This window comes from Dermacentor andersoni, chromosome 9 (assembly GCF_023375885.2).
Source record: "Dermacentor andersoni chromosome 9, qqDerAnde1_hic_scaffold, whole genome shotgun sequence".
NCBI lineage: Eukaryota > Metazoa > Arthropoda > Arachnida > Ixodida > Ixodidae > Dermacentor > Dermacentor andersoni.
Window position 1 is genome coordinate 43921399 of NC_092822.1, and position 27394 is coordinate 43948792.

The following is a 27394-nucleotide window of genomic DNA, read 5'->3' on the forward strand; positions in this document are numbered from 1 at the left end:
GGCTTTAGTTGTGCCGATCCTTAAGAAAGGTGACCCAGCTTTACTGGCAAAATATCACCCCGTATCACGAACGAGCACATCGTGCAAATTTCCAGAGCACTTATGTCAAACTTAATGGTAGAATTTCTTGAAAAGTGGTAGAATTTCTTGAATTGTTTACGCAACATTGTCAATATTTTGTGAACGTTGTCGAATGTTACGCGAGATTTGGCAATGTTCAAGAATGGTGCACAAACGTTTAGGAACGTTGCATTTTTATGTCAAAACAACGCTGTCAAATGTGGATGGATGTTGGCACACATTTGGCCACATGGCTACAACGTAGTCGCCGCAACCGGATACTTACGGCAGAGAGAAACTTAATTTAGGGGTTGCACAAATAAAAACGTTTCTCAGCTAATTTGCAATATACCATTGCTGCAAGATTGCTCGTTCTGGGCGCATGAGTGCAAGTGCATCTTAAAAATAAGCATATTTAAAATAAGCATCTTCAAAATTAATTTATCCAATGTGTCATGCTACCTGTATGTCTGCATAGAAAACTAAAACCGAAACGGAAAGCGTTTGCATACACTAAGCGCTTAAAAAAAAAAAGTAGTTGGCAGCATATTATCATTACATTATGTAATGATGCTATATTGTGCTATTTTATTTTGTGTTTATGAGATTGCAAATTATGAATCATTCATCCTAAATTTCGCATTATCTCATTGTCGGAGACTCTGCCGACTAGCGGGAGTCCTACGGCCACTGACATCAAGAGCTGGTGTTTTTTTTTTTGTTTTGTTTTGTTTTGTCCCACTAAATGTAGTGGACGTTGTGACGTTGTGCGTGCTTCCCTCGGCCTTCGCGGCGCAAAACTCAAAACGAAATGGCTCGTGCTATCTTGGAAAAATACGGTTAGTCTTTTGTCAGTATATAGCATGCTTTAATCGTCCTTTTGGTACATGACAGCGCTACAGACGAAACACAGAGAAAAGGAAAACCACAGGACGAGCTCGTCCTGTGGTCTTCTTTGTGTTTGGTCTGTCGCGATGCCATATACCAGTGGAACCAGGCTTGCCGGGGCCTGCGCGTGCCAGGGGGTGTTCGCGTAAAAAAATTGCCGTTTACATGCGCCCTCCTGGAGCAGTGCTTCTAACTAATCCAATCTATCGTCTTGACGAAAAAAGCGGCTCGCGACTCGTATATACAACACCAGTCAGAACATTGCCGGCTTCCTTTGCGCACGCTGCACGAGGGGGCCAATCGCAGTCGCGAATTTCGATCCGGATCGGGCTTGATCACCTTCAAAAGTGGTCATGTGACACCGGTATTAGCGACCCGACTGCTCAGCGCCCTTCGTTGCACGGCGGAGTCAGCTTATCTTGCCCATCGGTCACAGACGAGGATGACGTATGCGGCTTTTCTTCGTGAGGCGCAGGACCAGGCGCTCCCATTTTGCCTAACGCCGAACATGTGTTTTCGAGTAGCTCTGAAGATGAGGGGACAAGTCCCTATGTAATAACTGGGCACAGTACCGAGCCTTCTGTTGAGAGCAACCTGCACATGTGGGCAGTCATACAGTGCCAGCTTCCCACCTGACTTCTCTCAAGGTGCTGAAGCCTTTCCACCCGGAGCTACGTGCAGATGCGAGAACATTACTGAAGAGCTTGAAGGAAACTGAGTCTGAGTGGAGTTGAGTGTACTATTACTTTGGAATAACATCCAGTCTGACAGAGCGGATCTCGCAGTACATTTCGCAGCACATTTCAACAGAGTGCCAGACGCTGTCTTTAATTGTAAAGTGGATGGGCTTCCACTTTTTTGCAGCTCTCGGAGGCAGTTTTGGCCAATACTTGTGTTAAGAAAAATCTCTGTTCTCCTTTTGTTGTTGCCCTTTATGAACAACAGCAAGTCCGAGGACATAACTTCGTACGTGAAAGCTTTTTACAATGAGTCAACTGTTTAAAGAGCTTGTTAGAGTGCGACTTTGTACAGCGGCAAGTCATATGCTGCGAGACTCGCTTCCATTTGTGTGTGATGCGCACCGGCCAGGGCTTATATCAAGCACATAAAGGGGAACACTGCATATTCTGGTTGTGAAAAGTGTACAGAAAAGGTCGTGCACCCTGTTCTGGACAAGAAAGTCATTTTGCCGTGACAGCCCCTTGAGAACAGATGAGGACTTTCAGACCTTTCTTCCGAAGGATCACAATCACAGCGTGCACCCTTTCCAGTGCCAAGGTGTTGGAATGGTAACCCAGTTTTCTCTCAATTATATGCATCTGGTGTGTCCAAGTAAAATGAAAGAGCTGCTAGTTTACTACTGGGAGTCAAAAAAACAATCTTCTTAAAAAAAGTGCGCTCAGGCTCGAAGCTCCATTTGGCTGCCACACTTTTTGGCTTTGGCGGCGCCACAGTTCTAAGTGACATGAAACGGAGGCCCCGGTTGTTGCAGTTCTTGGAACACTGGAAAGCAGTAGAGTTTAGGAATTTTCTTCTCTACTATGGGCCAGTTACCGTAAAAGGAGAGTTTGAAAAAACGCTTTTGATCATTTCATGACGCTCAGCATCTATATTTTCATTTTTGCTTGTCCAAATATGCTGCACACAATGCTGATGTTGTTGAGAACCTTCTGCAGCAGTTTGTTTCTGAGGCTGGCTCACTTTATGGCAAGGGTATCTATGTGTACAACGTGCATTCTCTGCTGCATCTTGCTGATTATGTCCACCGGTCTGGTCATATAGTTCAGTTTTCTGCCTATCGAGATCTTCCTATACACGCTGAAGACGCTAGTCAAGTCAAAAGCCCAAGTTCTTCTATAGATTTTCAGGTGTCTTCATGAAAGTTGCCTCAGTGAAAGTAATTAGCCTGTACCACATTAGCTTCCCTAGCTTTCTGGAGAGCACTGTAGTGGTCCTGCACCATTGGGTTTCACAGGCCATCAATACTCTATTCTAAAGATTGAGGGCACTGTATTGAAGAACATCAAAATGGATGACCGTGTCTATCTAAAAAATGGTCGCATTGTGTTTATAGCCAACCTTCTCGAGTCATCCCCTGCAATTAGCTTCTGTGGTTGGTATCTTAGAGAACTAACAGACTTGTATTCATGCCTAGTGCCATCATCTCAGCTATTTATTTTTGCTGCCAAAAGCGTTTCACAAGGATTAGCAGTGCAGGATTAGGATGACAGTCGACACAAGCGTGTTTGCTTGGCAAATGGAGAGGGCTGCAAGGTGTTTTTCACCCCATCTGCTCACGCACAGTAGTGTACTGAACTGAAGTGAGAGAACTGGTGGTGAGAACATGCAGCCAGGCTCCTTACAATAGAGAACAAGAATAATGCAGCATTGCTTGAATAGTTTGCGTGCTAGTACGACGATTACTCATTTTTGTGGTTACGTTTTTGTGTGTTGTCTTTCCAGGTGGACCAGCTTACAGCGTTGTGCATCTCTCTAAGCAGAATGAGCTGTCCACTGTTCCATCTTCTTGGGTTCTTGGTGACCAAGTTTCGTTGCCGCCATACCAAAGCAGCAGCACACGAATGATCACTGCAATTAAGGATCAGGAGGAGCCTTCAGAAGGCTGGACCAGTTATCATTGCAGAGTGCTTTTCAAATGTGGTGAGTTCTCGCAAACCTCTCTTTTTTTCTTTTTTTTTTAGAATTTCGAATAGATTCGAGCAATTCTTGTACCCACTGCTAGGTTGTCCATTTAGATATCATTTTTCACTAGAATTCTTACTCGAACCACATTGAAAGCACAGCAATGTCCTTTACATTAACACTGTCTCCACTGCTAGGTTGTCCATTTAGAGATCATTTTTCACTAAAATTCTTATTCGAACCGCATTCAAAGCACAGCAATGTCCTTTACATTAACACTGTCTCTTCTTCATGTTGTCATTATGCCATCGAATAATTTCATCATGGTAGTTCAGCTAGATGCTTGTGCTGTTCACTTGTTTTTAATATAATCTGATATTGCGCTCAAATTCGAGTTACCTAAGAATAATAAGAAAGTGGCTAGGAAATATATCACCAGGGCTGCTATGCAGGGAGCTCGAGAGTTTCGAGTTACATCTGAGTTTATGCAAGCCAGAGCATGTGCCAGAGCTCGCACAAACTGGACAGAACATGGTACTTAATGCATGTGGCTAGGGTGTAACACATAGCTAGAGCCTGCACCAAAGTGCGCGCAAATTGGTGAAACTTGAAACCCCTAGCTTTTTGCACAGCGACCCAGGCAAAGCATAGGACAACAAAACATTTTTTTTATTCCAGTGGGCTTAGTTAGGCTTTTTGTCGAGTCATGATAAAAGGAAAGTGAAGGTAAAGAGCAAGCTACAACTGTAGTACGAAAGGCATGCATTATACTGAGCTAAGATGGAGGGCTGCAAGAGACATGCAGATATTGTGAATTTTGGACTTTAAAAGCATTGGTGTATTATGTGTTCTAAGGTTCTTGGAACTGTCTCACAACAAAAAAGGTAATCTTAATGCTCCTATGTGCTTTTCTTGTCTCTGCTGGACTGCATTAGGTCATAAGCGTATTGTTGTACTGTTACTTTTCAGCTGACTATGACGACGCCAGGCTGAAGGAACAACGGGCCATACAGGTGTGTGATATTGACTCTGATGATGGATGTCATGAGCCAAAGAAGAGGCGAGCACACCAACGGACTTCATCCGATGAAGAAAGTGTGTGTGCTTCAGATACTGAATCTGTGACAGCTGTACCCGGGCCACCACCCCGAAAGTTTCGGAAGACAGCACCTTCGAAAGGCGCAACTATTCCACTCCAGCCAACTGCACCCACCTCACAGCCAGTTGCATCCACTATGCAGGCATTGCCAACAGCCAGCGTTCAAGCTATCCTGAAGGGTAAGCCAAGATGAAGCGGCCAACAGTCTTAGAAACTATTGTAGACGAGTGCACCATAGCTACTGAGAGGCAGTCAAGTGATAAGTTATACGACAAGCACTTTTATTTCAGATATTGCTGCCACTTCACGGTTCATATTAGTTACACAGTAGCTATGTGATAGCCTTTAGGCAGCTCTTATTACTATGCAAACAGTGTGCAGCATGGCAGATAGAAATTGTATTAACCATGAACAGGTGAAGTGGCACCCTGGAAAGGCGGTAGTGTCGGGTTTGATGCCCGGACCAGGACGAATTTTTCTGTGCCTGCAATGATTTACTTTGGGAATTAAGTAAACAGCAGTTGTCTATCAGTCTGTACTGATTCAAGGAGACCTGTGTGAGCTGAAGTTAGTTTTCATTCTGATTTAGTTACTAATTTTTTTTTAGAAGTACCAGCTTCATGACTTGGTTTGCTAAGGCTTCCTTGTAGGACGATCATTTATGTTACGTTTCACCCTGATGAGAGTTTTCGAGTGTCAACTTTTCAATCACAGGAGCAAAATGGCAGGCATATTTCATTGCCAATCCCTATTGAAAAATCCATATGCCCCAGAACTCCCACATCCAATAATCAGATATGAAATGCAGGGTCCCATATGCCATATGATGTTCTTGGATATAAGAGTTATGTTTTTTTTTTTTCACTAGGGCTGTTACACATTAGCAAGAACCATGTTCACATCTACATAGTAAAACATTAGCACAGGTAACTGATTTCAGTAGCAAACAAAGTGGTGGTTGTAGCAGTTTTGATGTGAAGAGGTCAAAAGCTTGTGTATCTCCTTAGAGTAGCAGGCAGAGCTGTCTACATGGGAAACAATGTGCTATCTCCTGCTTTCAGGGGTGAAGGTTTGTTAGGTTTAAAACTCCAGTACTCAATTGCCTTCATTGTTAGCCATAGTTGGCCATCATGGTTGTAGGCTAGTTTGGTGCTACTACATTTAAGAAATGGAAGGACCTTGTGCTTGTCTTTTGGAAATTTTTTGTATCTAGATACATGTGTGCAATTGTCTGCAGCAGCTTTTAGAATGTTGTAATTTTAAAACGGTAAATGCTCTGCAGCTTGTCCTGTCACAGTAATAAGGCAGTTTGCATTTTATTACCTCATTTTGAAATTGTTCCTATAGCTGGAGAAACAAATATTTGATGATTTCTCATTTCAAAAGCTTTAGTCACCACTGTTATGCATTCTTGTCTGTTTGCCTTTCTATTATTGTAAAACCTGTTTTATTCTTAATTCTACACAGCACAAGAAGAAACTTTTAAACTGCTGAAGGAGATGAAAGCCCAGCTGGATACTCTGGCGAATGCTGTGCAGGGACTGGAAAATTCCGTCGGACCAGAGCAGACATCTGGCGATCCTGTTGATAGTGGCATGCTTGATTTGCTTCCTCTGGCCACTCACCATGACCTTGAAAAGCTTGAGCAATGCCTTCTCATACCGAAAAATAGGACTGAACTTGTAAGTTTTATCTGTATTTAAGTTGATTAACTTTGTGATGTTATTTTGGGCACTTGCTGTCGTGGGTTCAGTGTCGCCCATTGTGAGTGAATTTGATGGAAATGAAATCTGAAAACATTTGCATACAAATTTGATTTAGGTGCACACTTAAAAACCCCCTCCTGGTCGAAATTAATGACCAGCCCTCCACCATAGCGTCCCTCATCCCCCTGTGCATCAGTACAGCACTACCTAACTGTGCTGCTGTCCTTCTGTAGCACGAGATGAGGCTGTGCAGTCAGATAGGGAAGCATTCTTTCTTGCATTATGCCAGGGTGCTTACTTCACTAAGCATTGAAATTGAGTTCTCTTCTTTCTTTTTTTTGCCCCCCTTCAGGTGACTTACTTTTCTCGGTTAGGAGGCCCTTCTCTGCTGAAGGCTGCGCGACACCTGATGAGAAGATGCATGAGAGATGTGTTGGCGCAAGATTTTTCGTTAACAGGGAGGAAAGGAAAACGCCCGTTTAATGACTTGCAGGTGCTCCAGGTTGCAACTGGTACGTTTGATCCAATTTTGTACAACTTCTCCGGGCATGTCTTGCTTTAATTGCGAGTTTCATGAAACAGGGATTGTCAGACTACATTTTCAAAAAGCCTCTTGTCGTTGAAACATGTCAATGTAGTCTTCCTTCATATTGTTGAAACGATCTTGTTCTGGCGAACACTAGGTTTTCAATTTTGCCGTTGAAGCATTGCAACAAATTTTATGACGATGCTTACATTTGAGCTTAAGTCCTATCTGCATTCCTCGGTCACCAATATAACGGTGCCATGATTTAAATAATGTGAAAGGGAATAAATGGAAGACCTTTGTTTGAATGATGCCTGCTTTCACTCATTTGATCATTTGGTAGTATTGCTCTCCTGATTTTTTTTCTTTTTAATTTTCAGAAGCATTACAAAAGGCATTCACGACAGCAACGGAGGCAGATGTGCACAGTGGCATTGCAAACTGGCTACGGTATGCCCCTTCACGACAGAAGAAACGGTACACAACTTTTAGTGCACAGTTCTTAGGCACCAGTTTCTGCAGCGAGCGTTGGCATTCTGCCTCAGCGTAACTGCACGAATGAGCACAGTGAAAGATGAAAGCAAATGCGGAGCAAAGCGTGAGGAGAAAAGCGTAGCTCTCGTTTGTGCGCTTGAACCGGTTAATTATAAGTTTTGTGGCCTAAGCTGCTTAGGAAACCGTATTCAACTGACAGGGACAATAACTTGAATGAGTCCTGAGTGCATTAAACGTCGAAATAAAACGCATGCACTTCGAAAGCAGCTCATTCTTCTGAACAGTTTTCCACAGCGTCAGTCATACAGGGCATTTTTTTCTTCCTTTGCATGTTTTGAAAATCGGCATAAGTTGAAGTAGAAATGATATTTGAGTCAGTGCATACTAGTCGTTTCCTAGTTCGCAAAAATAGGCAGGTTGCGAGCTTACTGCAACTTTCAGAAATGTAATTGTGCACCGAGCGCTCTCAATAGTGCGTAGCACATAATATGTACTTTCATCGTTTTCATTGTGCTTGTCACTGTTCGGCAGTAGTCCCACGGTTACACAGTCTTCTTAACTTGAGGTTATTTTGTTTATATAGTACTCTTAATAGTTTTGCTTAGGAGAAATAGTTGCACTGCATCTGTGGATTATCATCAGCCAGAGTTCCTTCCAAGAACTAGAAGATATTGTTATGTAAGAAGACTGTAGGATTTGGCAGACGTAGCTGTAGAGATGAACTTGGGACGACAGGGCTAGGCGAGCAGGATTTAATTGCAGGATTTACATTTAAAACAGGACATACATTGGCAGACTAGCGCGACTCCCATATGGAGCCCGCAAAACTAACATACAGCAAACAGTTTACGAGCACACAGCTCACTAGTACATTTCTAGTATGACAGAGCACTCAGCTCCCGACAACGATCACGACACGAGCACAGCCTAGCAGCCGGCAAACGCTGCTTATAAGCTCTCCGCTTGACGTCATAGTTCGATGTCATCGTTCGGTCGTGGACGGAACACGAATGGTCGGGAAGGTTCGTCCAAGCATTGTAAACTTACCGCCGCTCCGCACTATCGTTTACGCCCACACACACGCAAACACACAGGTGCAAACCCATACACACAAAGGCTCCGGAGTCGACGACCGAGGGCTTCGTAGAACTGTGCTCCGTCTCGGGTGGTGCGGCCAAGTACCAATTTCCTGAGTTGGTCGCGCGCCACGTGGCTGCCTGCCGACCGCAGTACTCGGAAGAGCTCCCTGTCTGGTGGGCTTGGAACATGTGCAGCGGGCTGAAAGCTGGCCCATACGGCCATTCTTAACAAGACGCAGACGAAAAGCTATATACAAGTATATTTACAGGGAAATATGCCACACTTGACCAAGAGGCAACAGCCTGCGCTAGCCTCTAATCGTCGTCGTCATCTTCACACTGCTCGCTTCTTAGTGATCGCAAATACTGTTCCATTGCAATATAGTATGCCTACTAGTGTCTATGAGGCACTGATTTAAATTTTTATCTGGCTTTGAAGAAATGCACTTATTCCAAGCCCTCCCCTTTTTACTACCCCCACCGCCTCCATCCCCCATGTGCCTTTACAAGCCCTGCAGATATAAAGTTATGTTTGGGGTATTTCTACGCATACAGGCTCTAAAAGCAAATTATAGCCAGAAAACCTGAGTTAGATGGTTCCATTTGTAGAGATGCAGGAGAATGGATGAACACTTATTTTAAATTTGGCTTTTGTTGCAGGAATGCAGAACAAACTTTTTCTTTGAAAGGCTTGCTGTAACTGATTTGAAGCATGTCCTGTAGTAGGATACAGTGGAACCCCGGTTATACGTCCCCCGGTTTTGTGACAACCCGGGTTTTACGACGGATTAGCGCAGTCCCGGCAAAGTCCCCACAGAAGCAATGCATTAAAAACCCCGGTTATCCAACACAATTTTACGCCTGACCCGAGTTGTACGACAACCCTCGCGAAGCATGGGACGAAATGGCGGACGAAAGAAAAGTGCCACGGGTCCGGTTCGCTCCGGCGACCGGACCCGTGGCAGTGACCGGTTCGCTCCGGCGCAGCTTTCTTCTCTGCCTCGTCTCATAGTTCGTTTCTCTCTCTTCCACCAGCAGCTGCCCGCAACACTCGCTGTGCTGAAATAGCGCCTTTTCTTCTCTACAATCACTTTCTCCCTCTCTTCTCGGTGGCGTCACGTTGGAGAAGCGTTTCTCTCCTTCCAGTTTCCCAGCAGCGGATCGCCGACAAGGTAGTGCAGAGAGGCCTAGGTTTATCGCACATGTTCTTGGTCATAATCCTAGCGAACAGCGTTCAGCGGAGGTTTTGAGTTGTGTGGAGCAACGCGACGCACGATGTCCCAAAAGCGGACAGTTCAGTCGCTCGGCGATAAGCTGAATAGTATCATCATCAGCAGCACCCTGGCTACACCCACTACAGGGCAAAGGCCTCCCCCATACTCCTCCAACTACCCCGGTCATGTGCTAATTGTGGCCATGTTGTCGCTGCAAACTTCTTAATTTCTTTCGCCCACCTAATTTTCTGCCGCCCCCTGCTACGCTTCCCTTCTCTTGGAATCCAGTCCGTAATCCTTAATAACCATCGGTTATCTTCCCTCCTCATTACATGTCCTGCCCATGCCCATTTCTATTTCTTGATTTAAACTAAGATGTCATTAACTCGCGTTTGTTCCCTCACCCAATCTGCTCTTTTATTATCCCTTAACGTTACACCCATCATTCTTCTTCCCATAGCTCTTTGTGTCGTCCTCAATTTAAGTAGAACCCTTTTCGTAAGCCTCCAGGTTTCTGCCCCGTACGTGAGTACTGGTAAGACACAGCTATTATACACTTTGCTCTTGAGGGATAACGGCAACCTGTTGTTCATGATTTTAGAATGCCTGCCAAACGCTCCCCAGCCCATTCTTATTCTTCTGATTATTCTGAAGTTTCATGATCCAGATCCACGGTCTCTACCTGCCCTAAGTAGCTGTATTCCCTTACCACTTCCAGTGCATTGCTACCTATCGTAAACTGCTGTTCCCTTCCGAGACTGTTAAACATTACTTTAGTATTCTGCAGATTAATTTTTAGACCCACCCTTCTGCTTTGCCTCTCCAGGTCAGTGAGCATGCATTGCAGTTGGTCCCCTGAGTTACTCAGCAAGGTAATATCATCAGCGAATCGCAAGTTACTAAGGTATTCTCAATTAACTCTTATCCCCAGTTCTTCCCAATCCAGGTCTCTGAATACCTCCTGTAAACATGCTGTGAATAGCACTGGAGAGATCGTATTCTCCCTGCCTGATGCCCTTCTTTATTGGTATTTTGTTTCTTTATGGAGGACTATGGTGGCTGTGGAGCTGCTATAGATATCTTTCAGTATTTTTACATACGGCTTGTCTACACCCTGATTTCTTAACGCCTGCATGACTGCTGAGGTTTCGACTGAATCAAACGCTTTCTCGTAGTCAATGAAAGCTATATATAAGGGTTGGTTATATTCCGCACATTTCTCTATCACCTGATTGATAGTGTGAATATGGTATATTGTTGAGTAGCCTTTACGAAATCCTGCCTGGTCCTTTGGTTGACAGAAGTCTAAGGTTTTCCTGATTCTATTTGCGATTACCTTAGTAAATACTTTGTAGGCAACGGACAGTAAGCTAATCGGTCTATAATTTTTCAAGTCTTTGGTGTCCCCTTTCTTATGGATTAAGATTATGCTGGCATTCTTCCAAGATTCTAGTATGCTCGAGGTCATGAGGCATTGCAAATACAGGGTGGCCAGTTTTTCTAGAACAATCTGCCCACCATCCTTCAACAAATCTGCTGTTACCTGATCTTCCCCAGCTGCCTTCCCCCTTTGCATAGCTCCCAAGGCTTTCTTTACTTGTAAGATGTCAAATTCCTCTAGACTATACCCTCTTCTATTATCGTCGTGGGTGCCACTGGTACTGTATAAATCTCTATAGAACTCCTCAGCCACTTGAACTATGTCCTCCATATTAGGAATGATATTGCCAGCGTTGTTTCCTAACGCATACATCTGATTCTTGCCTATTCCTAGTTTCCTCTTCTCTGCTTTTAGGCTTCCTACGTTCCTGAGAGTATGTTCAATTCTATCAATATTATATTTCCTTATGTTAGCTGTCTTACGCTTATTGATTAACTTGGAATGTTCTAGCTGTAGGGTTAGAGGCTTTCATGCATTGGCGTTTCTTAATCAAATCTTTCGTCTCCTACGATAGCGTACTGGTATCCTGTCTAACGAAGTTACCACCGACTTCTATTGCACACTCCTTAATGATGCCCATAATATTGTTGTTCATTGCTTCAGCACTAAGGTCCTCTTCCCGAGTTAAAGCCGAATACCTGTTCTGTAGCTTGATCCGGAATTCCTCTATTTACCCTCTTACTGCTAACTCATCGATCGGCTTCTTATGTAGCAGTTCCTTCCGTTCGCTCCTCAGGTCTAGGCAAATTTGAGTTCTTACCATACTATGGTCACAGCAGCACACCCTGCCGAGCATGATCACATCTTGTATGATGCCAGGGTTAGCGCAAAGTACGAAGTCTATATCATTTCTAGTCTCGCCATTCGGGCTCATCCACGTCCACTTTCGGCTATCTCGCTTGCGGAAGAAGGTATTCATTATTTGCATATTATTCCGTTCTGCAAACTCTACTAATAACTCTCCCCTGCTATTCCTAGACCCTATGCCATATTGCCATATGCCACGAAAGCCAGCATTGCCCGTGACGTTAAGATACCCGAATCTTCGCTTAAGACGATCCTGGCAAACAAAGTGGTGATATTACAGAATGCCAACAAGTTCGGGCTCAAGCCGAAAGCGGCGAAAGAAGGACAGGATGAGAAGTTAGAAAAAGTTCTTGTCAAGTGGCTGCATCAAGTATGGAGCTCTGCTATCAACGTTTACGGCGCCATTCTAGAAGAAAAGGCGGACCTTGTGGCATTGCGTTTGGGCATTGACGACTTTCAGGCATCGAAAGGGTGGCTGGATCGCTTTAAAAACCGAAACAGGATTGTGTACAGCTGCTCCTCCAGAGAAAGCACTTCCATGGACGTTTTGACGGTGAACGAGTGGATGGAGTCGCTACCGAAGATGATTGCTGCATACAAGCCCTGCGACGTTTTTAGCGCCGATGAGAGCGGTATTTTTTACCATATCCAGCACGAGCAAAGCCTTGTGTTTAAGGGTGACAGCTGTCATATTGGCAAGCATAGTAAAGAGCATGTGACGGCACTCTTCTGTGCTAACGAGGACGGTTCCGAGAGGCTGCTGGTGCTTGTTAAAAAGTTTGCAAAGCCGCAGGGCTTTTAAGAACTACAACTTCAACAAAAAGTTGTGGATGACGTCTCCGCTGTTCAGTAATTTTTCGCACCAGCTGGATAACAAAATGGGTGCTAAGGTGAGGGAAATATTCCTTTTTATGGGCCACGCACCGTGCCACCCACCCAGTACATGCAACCTGAGGAACGTAAGGTTCTTTTTTTTTTTTACCCAACTGCACAAGCCGGCTGCAGCTGCTAGATGCCCGCATCGATAAATGCGTCAAGCAAGGGTACTGGAACCGTTAGTGCAGCTTCGGCTGGTGGCTATGTAGCGCAGTGAGTCGGAAACAAAGATCACTGTGCTCGACACCATGCATTTTATTGCCAGTTCGTGGAACGCAGTGTCGTGAAGTACAATCACTAACTCGTTCAAGCACTGTAGCTTTAATCAAGAGACTCCCTCCTCTGCTGGGGATGCAACAACCTCGATGCCGCTCAAGGCCGATGCAGGCTGCACTGACGATGATTTCGAGGGTTTAAACCTCACCACGACCTTCGCCATGTACATAGGGGCCAACAAGAATGTTGCGATTTGTGGCAAGGTGTCGCTGGCTGACGCCATCGAGGAGGCTTTGCCTAGTGCCGACACCGCTGTGCCATTGGAAGAGGACAGCGACGCCGCTACAGATGCCATGACTGTGCATACCACGTTCGCCGAAGTGCTACTGGAACGGCATCTGGAACTTCATCTGTTCATGGGACGTCGCAGAGGACCTCCTTTTGGACTTTACCCAACTCGAGCGAAAGCTCCTGGTTCACGGATCAAACCACTTCCAAAGAAAACTTGCCAAACTTTTTTAACCCTTTGAGGGTCAATGATCTAAATATACGGTGCCGCAAACAAGTCCGAAAATGGCCGATGCCGTATATTTACAGCACCGTCTGTACGTTTAAAAAGCGCACCCATTTCCGAACTTTTTCTTTTCTGTCATGTGCTGCCGCTATCATTACCCACGCGCTGCCTGCCGTGACCTCCTGATTAGCGAGGCTGTCGGTCACACATCGCTCCATTTGAAACGTGCCGCCTGAGACAGACTGTGCGCCCGCTAATAGATTGCGAAATAGAAACACGTATAGAGCTGCGTTCAAATTTCGCATTAGGAAGAATCGTAACCGTTGGTGAATTTTTTCATAGTTACATATTATTATTATTATTATTCTTACTACATATAGCTTAGTCGTTGCTATGGCAAGTTCAGTTTGAAATTTCTGAGAATAGTTCTTGCTGTGTTTTACGCACTCACATGCATATATATCTTACGATGTTACTTTTTGAGTTCTAGCCCACTTTGTGATTCCCAGAATAATCTAGGCACCATCAGAAGTAAACCTAAGCATAGCATGCCTAGGATATATAGTCGTCAAGTTATTATTGTTACTTAGTGCATTCTATGCCTGACTTGTGCATGGTGTGTTCATTGTAGGCATGCAAAATTTTATTAATTTCACGTTTCAATATCTGAAAGCATCTCAAAGCATCGCTCAAGCTATGAGGAATGCCATGAGGGCTACGATTTAACTTCTTCTATCTAAGGTCATGGAAAAAGAGCCATCGTGGTTGGACTGTACTAAAATGTACATCACCGTGCTTTGAAATCTCAATGCATTGCCGTTTTTCCATTTGCTGTCTTAAAAATGTGGTTGCTACAGTCAAGGTAAAACAGTGGATTTTTGTAGTTACTAATATTGATAGGAACAAGCATCCCAAAATCCATTTACATTGTAATGTACAATATAAGAAAGGGCTATACATCGATTATTTCGATCTCTGTTTGGACAAGGAAGAGCGAAATCTAATTACAATTTGCGTTCTTGCACTTCAAAGTAGCATTACGCTTTAGTCATTTCGCAGCCATAGCAGGTACACAGTGCTGTGGTCACCAGACAAGTGCCTTAAACCGTTAGTTGTCTTGTACTGTGGAGATGTAGATAACTTTTGCCAGTGCCCATATGTAGAAATGCATTGATTTCCAACTGAGGAAACTGTGAATGAAGCTGTGGTGCATTTCTAAAACCCACCAATAAGAGAGAGGGAACTCACTGGTTTAGTAGTAATCCTTTTGTGTGTCTTTTTTTTTTTTCATTTCACAAGAAGGGGTTTGAGTCAAGTTTGTATAATAGATTCAGGTTTTGCCAACTCTGCCCCCCACCCCCCTTTTTTTTTTCTTTCCAGAGAGGCACATCCATGCTTCGACTATGATTCTTCTCCTTCACCTTGAGCACAAACTGAGATGTCTCTGCGTGCCCTCGAGATGTACTGCATCCATCACTGTGGCACCCAAACATCTTTTTGCCATTGCCTTCATCCACATCACCATGCTGGTCATCAGCCAGGACCACCACACTTCGGATGTTTCTGCGGTCACTCGTGACCAGCTCAATGCACCTCATCAGCAACATGTGAAGCACTTGTGTCAGCTCCTGTTCTTTTTTAGCTGCACACTTCTGTCAGGCAAAGTGAACAAAGCAGGAGGTGCACCACCAGCGACTGTGCTCAGGCCCATACACTCCGCTGATAGGAAGAGAGGGAAATGTGTTAAATCTATGTGCATACTATGTTTAACGGGAGCTGGTAGGTGGCCTACTGGCAGTCCTAACTTTGCACTTTACTGACGGTGTGCAATGCTGATTGATCTTGTGTTATTCCCAGCAAAGCACACTTACTGTACCAGCACTGTGAAATGTTTAGTTAGGAATTTGCTAGAAAATGTTTTGGCACATTTGAACATTTTTTGCTTGCATTCGGTATGTAATCCTGTGATGTAAATGTGCGAGGCCTTCCGACTATTCACCAGGATCATTGTGATCAAGAACTTATTAATATCCCCTCAATGTGCACTAAAAATTGTTACATTTTTTAAGTTCGGTCGCTGTCTTAATGTCGACATTGTCGAAAAAAGCCTCCATAGTCATCTGTAAAAACGAAATTTCTGTACAGCTGGTTTAGTGATCCGCATTTCATCTTCAGTTATGGCAGCAGTCACAGACTGCCTTTTGTGTGTTGCTGTAAAGACATTGCGTAACACAATCTATGTCAATTTCATTCCTATACTTGAAGCTGTGAAATATGCTGGGTCCTCACTAGTTATTTAGCGTCTTGCTTTTTAGTGCAAGTTTATGTTATTTGCAATGCTATAAATGTTTTTTGTACACAAAAGAACCTGCAGCTTATCCACTTTTTGGCCTGTTTCCAGTACCCGAGTGTTGCACTGGTTGCTGCACTACGTAATGCGACCATTTACGAGTGCAAAAAAATCTAGTCCGAGAACTTAACAGTCTAGCCTTAAGGTCAAGCATGTGTTCCTAAATATAGCTAGCCTGATTTCCTCTTGTGTTGACGTTCGTACACTTGATGAGTGGCCACACAGTTGTGGATCCCAGCCTTGCAAGGTTATTGCCAGCTTTCTTCTGTGTCACATTGTGTCTGGTCAAAGCTGACAGGATGTCTTCAAAAGGGCAAGTGTGGTCATACTAGCGTAATATGTTAAAATGTGCTGTATGTTGTTTTCTCAATGAGTATTGCTAACACCAGCAAGGATTGGTGACATTATTCTGATTTTTTAAAACTGTTTCTTTTTTAATTGTGCAATGTGTTGCAGCAGTATATTGTTCTATGTAAGCTAGTTTAGCAACCATATTGATATGGACTAGCATTTTCGTCATGAATCTCGCACAGCTAGCTCTAATCAGTACCTCTTCGAAGATTGTGAACCCTTACTGTGAATAAATTGATGCATGGACTTGTTTCTGATATTTTGCTGTGTTCTGGACACATGTGTTTATCTTGAGCAATATGTACCAATATCTTCTTATTCTGCACTCAAGGAAAAATTGTAAGAGGTGATTTTATTCTTGGTGATCTCAAACTTGCAAATTTTTTCTGTTATCTTGTGCAATAAATCTTTTCGTGACATTGTATATTGTTCCTCCTGATCTAAGAACTTCCCCTTATGGCGCTTGGAAGCTCATTGTTATCCCAACTAGTGATTTAAGCTACTGCTGCTGCTGCTGCTCTTCAAAACTATTTTGTGGACAACATATTGTGTGCAGTAAGGAACCCGCCGTGGTTGCTTGTTGGCTATGGTGTTGTGCTGCTAAGCACGAGGTTGCGCGATCAAATCCCAGCCATGGCAGCCGCACTTCAATGGTGTTGAAATGCAAAAACAACCATAGGTTTAGGTGATCAAAATTAATCCGGAGCCCCTCACTACAGTGTGCCTCAAAATCAAATTGTGGTTCTGGCACATAAAGTCCCATAATATAACTTTTTAAATTTTAAATCCAGTAAGGAAAGTATCATGGGGTGCACTAATTGCGTATGAAATATGCAGAAGCAGTTAGTACTTCATATTGCACAGTAATGTAGGCCGCACAGTGTGCTGTTTATATCTTTTGTAAATGTTACTGCAGTCATAACCAGCAACAAGTGTGTCTGCAAATAAAACATCAGCTTTTCAGGTAATGCTGGCTTTTTAAACATTTCAAAAAAACCTGAAGCTTTATCATGGCCTTTGGTGAGCTGGCCAGCATGTGGGGACATTGTTACACTTCTTTGGTGTATTGTACAAGCTTTAGTACTAGAAAATTTATAATTTCATTTTAATATTTTATTTTCCCCTCTGCCATTGGTAGCTTCCCTCTCCCAGAGTGTTACCTGTATGCTTGTGACATGATGGAATTAAAATGGCTCATGGGAGGACCAGAGCATTTGAAAAGGAGCCGTGAGACATCCCCTCCCCCACAATCAAAAGCAGAGCACACCAATGGCTAGAAATAAATGCGGCTGAATGTTAAGTGGTGTACATGGCAATTTACTCGAGGGTTTCCTGGATATTGTGGGAACTTTCAATTAGCATTACAAAAACATTGCTGTATGTGGCAATTTACTCTAAGGCTGCCTAAACGCTACACAAACTTCCAAGCACCATTGCAAAAGCGTTGCATCAACATTGTGTTTGAATGTTGTGGGAATGCCTGTAAAAGCAGACATTAGCCATGTTTTGGTATGATGCAAACATTTAGTTGTCGCAGTCAACAACCGCTTGAGCTACTCGCAACACCTTGACAATACCTATGAGTCTGCTGGGTGTAAACGAGACCTAGCAAGGTAGCTTAATTTCACTTTCATCCGTGAAGCTATTACATTTAACACGTTAGTTAAGCTGATATTGGAATAAGATAGTGTCGTCTGGGACCTGTTCTGGCAAAAGGACATTAACAAACTGGAGCACTTCAAGAGACTAGCTGTCTGCTTCATATTTAATTGTTATGGATGTCACAATTCCTCATCTGACTGAATGAATAAAAGTAATATTGACATGGCTGAAACTTGCTGAAAGATAGAATGCCTAAAATTTATTTTCTGCCTGAGAAAACGTTAAGTTTTCTTTTCCTCTCCAGAATAATTACTGGATGGAATGCTCTGCCTGTCGATGTATTCACGTCTGGTAACGTACCACCTGCAATGGAAAATTGTGTTTAGCGAACGTTTCTCTTCGTGCTTGTGAGCGTGTGTGTAAAACAATCATGCCCATGCTCTCATGTTAAGTTTGGCACTGTTTGATTAGTTCATAGATTTCATGTAAGGTCCGTATTTATTTCCTTTCTGCAAAAAAAAAGTCCTCCTTGCTTATAATGCAATGTTTACATTCCCTTGTATTTAACTCTAAATAGTACGTTTATTTTTCTGCTTTTCGTTGGCTAGATTTATATTATGTGTCACAATAACTTTATAAACAATATTCCAATTCCGCTTAAGACACGTTGGCCTGCAGTATTCTGTAGGTAAAAGACACCAGATCCTACGCCTACCCAACAGCATGCAAAGACATATGCCCCTGGTGTGGGAGCACACCGACACACTACCAGATCACATGTGAATGCACGGCTCACATTGAATAGCAAGAAGAGAATAACATTAGAGTGAGATCGGAGGCATTGCTATCCAGCTCTGCCCTCGAGGACTGGCTCAGGCTGGTCCGGAGGGCAGAAAGGATGGCGAGAGCCAGTGGTGCCTTGGAATAGGGGCACGACCACACGGCGTTACCCCGTTTGAAGATACAACGAAGTCCTTTCAGCAAATAATGTTTCGTCTTTCTTCCCACGCCCTGTACGCATCGATGTTATGCGAAGCAATGTTAACCATGCAAGTTAACGAAATCCCACTAAGCTGTGGAATTGGACATGGTTGCCCACTGGAGGCGAGAAATGTAAAAAAGCGGAGAATCTGCCATGACAAGACGGAGGAGTAAGGCCAACTTCCAGCGTCACAGACGCTTCACAATGAGTGCACATCGGGGCCTCTCAGGTTTTTCCTTCCTCCGTGCTTACGGTGATTGGTTCGGTCATTTTAAGGCGAAAGCCTCAAGTGGCTCATTGCAATGGCTCATACCCGAAAAAAGCGTTGTCTAGTTGAGTGGTTTAAAGAAAAGGTTCACAAGTGGTACAAAAAATATCATCAGTAATGGCTCATACCTGGATTGGATTGGTAAAACATTAATTTCAGCCTGCAGTAAGACCTGAAAAAGAAAATTATGGAATGGCCCATACCCCTGTAAGCAAGCGAAGATGCAATGGCTCAATGTGAAAGAAGAATCCAAAGAGAAAAAGAAGAAGGAACAAAAGAAAGAACGAAATATTCTTTAGATAGTGCATTAGGCGCTCGCTCATGTTGCTAGGGAAAGGGACCTACACTGCAACATGTTTACTTCACACTGCAGCTCGTTATGTGTTGCAAGAAGTCTAACCACTCTGATCAAATAATGCGTTGCAAGCTTCCGTCTTCACGTGTCACAGGAGTGTAACATGCTGCCGATTTTCTTTTTAGTGGAGTGGCCATTGAATAAAGAATAGAATAGGCTGTGGTTATTTCCTCTGCCTGTTCACAAATTCATAGCATCCTCTGTTTCCCTGCCTGTTTTGTGAGGCACTAGATGGCACCACTTAGCTATATAAAGGAGGCGAGGCTGGCCACACGATACGGTCATTTCTGGAATCGTCCAACGTTCATGCGAAGGTGCGAGAGAGAAAATCTGGGTGCTTTTGTTCCTTGAATATCAGACTTTGCCTAGGTACTACGGTAGAAAAGTTTCTTTTTTTGCTGCTCGTTTTGTATCCGTTAGTCCGGAGGCCTGATTGCGAAGTAAGGTCGCGCACTGGCCATGCCCATGAGCGAGTTGTTTGTTTATGCTCCGACACTGCATGACCAGTAGGCACTGACGCCCCATTTGGTGATCGCTGTGTGGGAAGGCACAGTCGCGTGCAATGTGAGCTGCAACACAATGCCCGCGTTCAAAAGGGCCTCGAGATTGCACGGTACGTAGCGTCGATCATACGAATAACGGTAGAAATTTATTACAGCAATTTTTTGTATGTGGGCGCCGCCGTGCAGTCCTGGGGCCCTTTTGAATGCGCTCACCGTGTTGTAGCTCATATATATGGGGCAGAGACTTGGAGACTGACAAAGAAGCTTGAGAACAAGTTAAGAACCGCGCAAAGAGCGATGGAACGATCGAAGATTGCTATGCATAACGTTAAAAGACAGAAAGAATGCGGTTTGGATCAGAGAGCAAATTGGTATAGACAATATTCTAATTGCATGGCATCAAGAGGAAAAATGGAGCTGGGCAGGTCATGTAATGCGCAGGTCAGATAACCGTCTTAAGCAAAGATTTTAAGCAAAATATTCATGTCCATGTACAGTGTCCCTCAGTGGCATCAACCATCACCCTTCTTCAAAGGGCATGCTGATGGTTTTCACCCGGCAACAACAAAGCTCAAAAGCCATGCCATGGCCATGTTCTTGCGTACTTTAGAGCGAAAGCTCTACTCCTCGAGGTACAACTCTGCAGGTCAATCTCGGTGCGCATTTGACCTTCAGCCGCCAGCGCGCAAGCATAGAATAAAGAATGCGCAAGTATGAAGGCGTAACGTCATGTCAGATGATCCACTGCGGAGAGGCGTCGCAGCTGCGCTCACTCGAGCCTTGCCGCTGAGTAGCATGCCCGCTGTGTACCTGTGCTCCTGTGTCCCATGTAGCACGAGTGCGCGCACATGTTGCGTCACGTTGGCGAGATCAACAGCAGATATATTTCGACCACGGTGGTAGAATAGGAGAGGTGGCCAAACGAGTGCCACAAGCATGTCGCCGCACCTCTCGGGTTTCTACAACTATCGCCAGGTGTGGCGAAAGGGGTTTATGGGCGCACATCGTAAGCTTTCACTGTGCCGTTAGAGGTCAGTTATTATCATAATTTTCCTGGCTTTAAAACGCTGTTTGTGATTTTAATAGTTTGTAGAGGCTGTCTGTTGGCCTTGCCCACAAAACTAAGTATGTCAAGCTCTATGCAATCTAATCGGTGTGGGTAGTCTCGACAAGACCGACAAGGAACGCCGATCACAAGGGAAGCGCGTGTATTCTTCTGGAAGCGTGAAAATTCTTACGGGCGCGTGTAGAGCGTAAAAAAATATTTGGTTTTCACGTCATCGTGGGTAGCATTGGGATAATGGACGTAGTTGATTTGTGATCGCCTGGCTGAAAGTAAATTTCACTGTGGGCTCCCAAATTAAAATTATTTTTCAGCTCCAAAGAAGAGACGGAAGTGTGCAAAATAAAAGCAACAAAGCATTTTATCGGCATTTAGCTTGTGAATACAATTACGCTATCTTAGAAATTGAATACTTTTTCAAGGTTGCAGTGTACAATTAAATGCACCCAGGTGGCACAATTAGGCGCAGGAAAGTAGGTGAATACGAAATCTCCTATGCCTTTTGTTGCGAAGCACTAGTTCAAGCCAGTTTTTATAGCTACCTTATTATTTCTAGTCCTCCGCTTTTCTTATTGTTTTTCTTTTGCAAACTGGCGCATTCTCATTGATACGTAGTAGTGGAGCAAATGAGCCATATATGGTTCTTTCTGATCAGAGTATGCAAATGCAAACATATTGGTACATATATATATATAAATATCTGCACGCGTATATATTGGTTAACACGACAACAGTAACTTTTGGAGGATAGTGAACACCCTCTCTGAAAAGTCGTACATGCTCATAAAGAATTTTTTTTATTATTATTGCAATAAGGAAGAAGAAACAGATGTACTTATTGATGGTGAACTTATATCATACATATATTCATTTCAAACGTGATTCATTCGGCAATGACGCATTAGTCACCACATAGTTCTCAGAACCAATCTGTGTCCAGCAAAATAAAGAAATAAAACAATCAAATAAACAAGGAATAAACGACGCGTCTGAGGTCACGCGTAAATCTGCACGAAAAGTACGTTTTACGCGACCAACTATTCAGTGTGACTGAAGATCTATCTGGTCTGTGGCACTACGATGCTGAGCTCTTTCTGAAACGTTAGAGACGTAAAAGAGTTGGCAGTGGCTTAGCTCGGCTAAGCCAGGATATACGTAGCGAAAGCTAAGGCATAGCATGGTTAGCCTTGGTTATTCTTGATTGCAAGTCCAGGTTAGTCTGGTTGTCTAGCTATGTTGCGGCGTTTAGCCAGCCGTTCGGCGCGTTGTTCGTCTGTTTCCTGGGTGGCTCGTTTCCTCTTCATCTCGTTCCGATGTCGATTCCAGGCCTCCTCCTGCTTATCAGAATTGTCGCCGTCCATACTGCCGCCTCAACTGTGGTCGCGGCACACGCGAGCTCTCTTTTCCAATCCTCCGGCATGTTATCAGGCATGCGACGCATCTGGCGAAGTGAGCGGAGGCAAGCGCAACGACGAGGAACACACGTGGTGTGACGTCATACCGAACGGCAGCTGCAGAAATGCGCGGCGCTGCACAGCAGCGGAACACTAGAGCTAGGGAAACTAGGGAGCATGATTTATTAGAATGTGAAGATGTCTGCCCAGCGGCCGATTTAGGCCCCAATGGCCTCCTTGAAGCCCTTGGGTTCAGCGAGAGCAGTGGAAAAGTGAACATGTCCGCGGTAGGGATTAGTAAGAGGCGATTGGAGGATTGGTGGAATAAAAGTAGGGAAACGACGAAAAACGGAGACGTACAAAAGCACAGTTGACAATAGGGGATCAAAAAATTTGGTTGTGTGAGTTAATAGTTTTTTGTTTTTTATTGTTTTACCTAGGTAGGACATTAGGCAGTACAATAGCAAGAGCTTGGTGGCGCAACCTACGGCCCCGTTCCAAAGGGGACGGTCCTAACATCGATCCATCCATCCACACCCCTGTGACCATAGAAACCATAGAGTTTTGCACTACATTACCTAGAGGGAAATCTGGCGCTGCTGCGCTGTGGTATGCATGGGAATGCCGGTATGTTGTGGATTCGGATTGGCATCATTCTCGTAGAGACAGGACACCTTGAAGACGCGCTTGGCAAGTACCGTTCCGTCTGTCACAATGATTCATTTTCTACTAGAACAGCACGTAACAAGCTGTTTTAACTTTGTTATTACGCGAAAACATGTTTTGTTTAACTATGAGAACTTGTTATTGTGTGTACGACTACATGTTACGTAAAAAGTATCAGCGGGCCGCTAAAGTTGGAGGACAGTCGATAAGGTTCGCGCTCGCTTTGAAACAGTTTGTTGTCTGTTCTTGCTTTTCTTCGCTTGGTCATGCATTGTAGGTGAGTAAAGATGTAATATGCATGAGTGGAAACATTTTATGAAGATTTTACTTTGAGAACGCGTTATTTGTGTAGCCATATCCACGTTTGAGACAAAGCCTATTACAACACCAGCCAACGCGAGCCTCGCAGACACATACATATACCGTCATTCCCATTACGGCACGGTGCCCCTTTAAGAAACTCCCATAGACGGTGGCGGCAGATTTCTCTCTAGGTGTTATAGTGAGAAACTATGCCTGTGGCTCGGTGCTACTAGTGGCGCATGCGCAGTAGTGATTAGGGAGAGAGAGAGAGAAAGGGAGAGAAATATCCGCGGCGAGGCGCGCGTTGTGACGTCATGTGCTTCCTCGGATCACCGCCACGGCGAAATCGCAAGTTCGCGGCCAGTAAAGCTTTCGCTTTAAAATACAGTTTGAATGCTCGCGAACGCCCACGGGCTACGCACTTTCTTGTCCGGTGGAGCGGAGAAATGGGCCCAGACTACCCCTGCTGCCACCCGAGGCAAAGCGGCGGCAACTCGAGAGCCGTTTGGCCACCTCTCCTATTCTACCACCGTGATTTCGACCATGTTTCGACCGATGGTTCGACGCACTGGCGCAACCGACGTAACCGATCGCTGCTTTCCGACACGCACGGCGTCGATCGCGACACTCGCCCGCGCACCGACAACTAAACGCGCCTTACAGCTGATTCGCCCTCGCCATGGACGAAGCACGAGCCGGTGCGAAGTGCGTCAATTAACTCTTCGCCGCAGTCGCCAGGCTGAGTCTGAGCACCCTGCCGATATCACTCGCCGGGAACAAGCACCGAAGAACCGTGTCTAACTGGTCTAACCATGCGCAGAGGTTTAGAACGCATATCACGTAGCAGCTTTAAAGTGCGTCATTTTGTTCTGGCACAAGTCAAAATATTACAAACGTTGCTGCGTAATTTAACTTGACAGAAGTAGTACACGCTGCCTCAAAACGTGGTTCGTATGTGGCTCGTAGCCATAGGACGGACTGGTGGTTAATTTTAACGGCGCCGGTATTCGTTCTCCTCGTTAGTATAGTGGCCAGTATCCCCGCCTGTCACGCGGGAGACCGGGGTTCGATTCCCCGACGGGGAGCATTTTTTTTTAATGATTATTACATGTCGCATTTCATCTTATTTATTCAATATACCACAAAGGCTGTGGCTGTAGTAGTTTATGAAGGGCATAAAAAAGAAATATCAGTAATTACACACGTAAAGCATCTCTGCCCTTTTAGATGAGCGCATTTTTCATAATTAATCGGTGTGCCTATAACGTCACAAAATAATTAATAATGAATCACTTAAGCCTTAATGAAGTTTTGGAAACACGAAATAGTGGCGTTAAAATGTGCTTAACTCTTAATGTAACTTCTAGGAGCTTGCGCTCCGCTTCGAAAAAAAAATGCAGAAAAGAAAAGAAGTGGAGGTGCGGGGTATCGATCCCCGTACCTCTCGCATGCTAAGCGAGCGCTCTACCATCTGAGCTACACCCCCAACACGGTGAAGCTGGCCTTAAAAACGTGACTGTCCACGGTCTCCTTTGAGTTTAAAAAGCGGATCTTAAAGACTATGCTTTCGCAAGTTGAAAGCACCGCACGCGATTTCGGGAGCCAGAAAAACGTCGTTGACGTCAACATTTGGACACCACATATTCGATGGTCAAGAAAGGCAAAACGAGTTATTTTTAAGTAAGTATTACATGACATTTTAGACTGTTATACGTTTCTTTCTAGTCTTTTTATGCGTCAAATCAGCGTAAGCAAATCCCAAAAGCGTCTACGTTGACATCCAAAATCAAATTTGAACTGTGCACCACGGCGACTTTCACAGCACGCGCCGCGCTCTGCTGTAGCCTTCGCAGTGCAAGTACAATGTACTAGTTCACTGTAGTGCCCTGGGCATTAATAATAACTACGCTTCTGCTGAAGGTATTGAAGTACTCTTTGCGGCAAAGTATGTCTGAAATTGCCTATTTCACCGTCAAATGCATTTCTCCACAGCGATAAAAAGCGGTTCAGGACCCCCTTTAAAGCACACGCTAATCTGGGGAAATGTAGTGCGAGCACTTTGCCGGCTCTACTAACTCTATGGTCGGCTGCGTGATCTGCTCAAAAACGCTGAAGAGAACGTCAGCGCCCTCTCTGGCCAGCTGGAAAAAAGAATACCGGCATTGGAACATCACCTCTGAGGTCGCACTTTAAATTTCGAAATTTGGACTACGTTGTCATCCGTAGACTCAATAAAAAAAAAGAACCGATCTGGCAATACGAATGCCTTCAGTATGGTTGCATTGGCATTTATGCTTTTTCTTTTGCTAATTTATTTGTTTTCATGGCATCCAAGAATGTCTGAGTGCTCTCAGAGGCCATGCTGCCTTTCTTTTATTTTATCTAGCTTACAAAAGTTGCCATCAGGCGGCACGCTAATAGGTAGTTTTGCACATTTTCCGCAGCTGGCAGTTCTCAAAATACACACACGTGGTCCATCACGCACAGCTGCATGTCGCTCCCAAGTGCCCACTTTATCAACTTTATCCGATTATAACAGATGTTGTGTTTACTGGACACTTTCTGGCAACATGTCAATTGGCGTATTATTGCTTGTTCTCTGGCTCGCTGCGCCGGAACACGTGCTGGACAGCGATAAACTGCAACCGGTTGCCCATGGCGGAAGGCTTCTGCTTCTCCTTCGTGCCGAACCTACTTCCGCCGGGCCGTCCGCGCGGCGCATGGGTCTTCCCTTCGCCTCTCTCCTCCTAATCCCAAAAATACGCGCCCGCGGAGGCGCTGCCCTGGCCCTCTCCCGACTTGGGCATATATGCGCCTTCGCTTCCCACTGGTGACCCAGTGAGCCGTCCCACGCGCGCGTCCTTTAGTCATTCGGCACCGACCCTCAGCAGACGTCGCTCTCGCTTGCATCAGCTCCACCGGCACGTTCACCGACCGATTACGAGCGTGCGCAGCTCAGTGATCAAAGTCACAACGCGCGCGCGCGCGGAAGACCGGTTTGATCGAGACCGCGTTCCACGTAGCACGTGTTTCGAATCGAATTCGCAGTGACATTGCTTTCATCTGCCTGACGCTAAACCACTGCGATCGACCCTTCCCGAAAAGGAGTTTCTCCGTGTAAGCAAACCTTCATCACCCTGACAAATGGCTCACGGAGAACAATATCAAATCCTACTGCGTTGACTTTCGCTCGCCCACATCTCGCTTCTCTTCTGATCCGCATTTTTCGTTGTATTCTTCTTGAAATCAGTGCCGCGCGCGTCCTTCGAACGGGTTTAAATTTTCTCCACGACAAACCCACTCGCTCTTCTACCACCCCTTTCTCTTCGCACCGGGTACCACCGTACCTCGCGCACGCTGTCAACGCCGTCGCGTAGTAGTCGGGTGAGTCGGGTCGCCGCCGGAGCAGCTGGAAGCCCGGCGAGTTGCATCAGCCGCTTCCCATCTCGCCGCGGCGTCCGTGGCGAGGCGCTGCCTAGCTACGTGCGACCGTTGTGGAGCCTTCTCTTTCCCATTCAACCAACTGCCACGAGAGCGGCCGCGTGCGAGGACCGCTCCCCGGCTCCGGCGCGCGCTCAACCCCCGTCGGCGTGTGTCTTCGCCGGCTCAAGACGACGCAATATTTACATCTGCGTCGGCGTGCGCCTTGACCCGAGGAGCCCTCCCGAACATTTGGTGTGTGCGTGCGCGCGCGTGCGGGTAGGACAGGGCCAACGGGTGGACACTTTCCGCACCAATGCAAAACGGCAGCTATACCTCGCTGAACAAGACGGGTGAGTAAAATTCGCTCCGCGTCGTTTCGACGACGTCTGCTCGATGCGTAGCATATGTCGCGGGCCTGGAGCCTCACTAATCGTCCGGAGTGGTTTGTGGCATGCTCTAGTTTGGTAGTGAAGGACGCGGAAGCAAGCTTCAAGTGACACTGCGTTTCGTCTGATGTTTTCAATTGACAGCATTTCTGGTCAAAGTGTCGGCTGCGACCTCATTGCTTGT

The 27394-nt window shown here is 45.1% G+C and overlaps 2 protein-coding genes, 1 long non-coding RNA gene and 2 other non-coding genes across 6 annotated transcripts in view; 3 read left to right on the forward strand and 2 right to left on the reverse strand.

The window, feature by feature from the left end:
• Positions 1-27394, reverse strand: part of LOC129383908 (uncharacterized) — a 207750-nt gene that overhangs the window by 95445 nt on the left and 84911 nt on the right. The gene's annotated exons all lie outside the window — the stretch shown is intronic.
• Positions 549-16689, forward strand: LOC126527756 (uncharacterized). Of its 2 annotated transcripts, none has more exons than XM_050175627.3 (7): positions 549-899; positions 3412-3609; positions 4561-4869; positions 6158-6372; positions 6749-6908; positions 7303-7399; positions 14945-16689. In XM_050175627.3, the coding sequence occupies exons 1-7, from the start codon at positions 872-874 to the stop codon at positions 14988-14990; spliced, it is 1053 nt and encodes a 350-aa protein (XP_050031584.1). In that variant the 5' UTR covers positions 549-871; the 3' UTR covers positions 14991-16689. The 2 variants fall into 2 exon arrangements, with proteins under 2 accessions (XP_050031584.1, XP_054924895.1); XM_055068920.1 differs by lacking the exon at positions 549-899 and adding an exon at positions 1240-1677.
• Positions 24415-24486, forward strand: TRNAD-GUC (transfer RNA aspartic acid (anticodon GUC)). Its single transcript has one exon. It is a non-coding gene; the product is annotated as a tRNA-Asp (tRNA).
• On the reverse strand, positions 24815-24887 carry TRNAA-AGC (transfer RNA alanine (anticodon AGC)). The gene has a single exon. It is a non-coding gene; the product is annotated as a tRNA-Ala (tRNA).
• Positions 26794-27394, forward strand: part of LOC126527749 (sodium-dependent proline transporter-like) — a 95085-nt gene continuing 94484 nt past the window's right edge. The window contains exon 1 of the mRNA XM_050175621.3: positions 26794-27174. Within this exon, the coding sequence (XP_050031578.1) occupies positions 27138-27174 (37 nt within the window). The 5' untranslated portion in view covers positions 26794-27137. The remainder of the gene's footprint in view (positions 27175-27394) is intronic.

Coding starts and splice junctions, on each gene's coding strand:
- LOC126527756 (XM_050175627.3), top strand. CDS start 872: ATGGCTCGTGCTATCTTGGAAAAATACG. Junction 6,373..6,748: donor CGAAAAATAGGACTGAACTT/GTAAGTTTTATC, acceptor GCCCCCCTTCAG/GTGACTTACTTTTCTCGGTT. Junction 6,909..7,302: donor GGTGCTCCAGGTTGCAACTG/GTACGTTTGATC, acceptor TTTAATTTTCAG/AAGCATTACAAAAGGCATTC.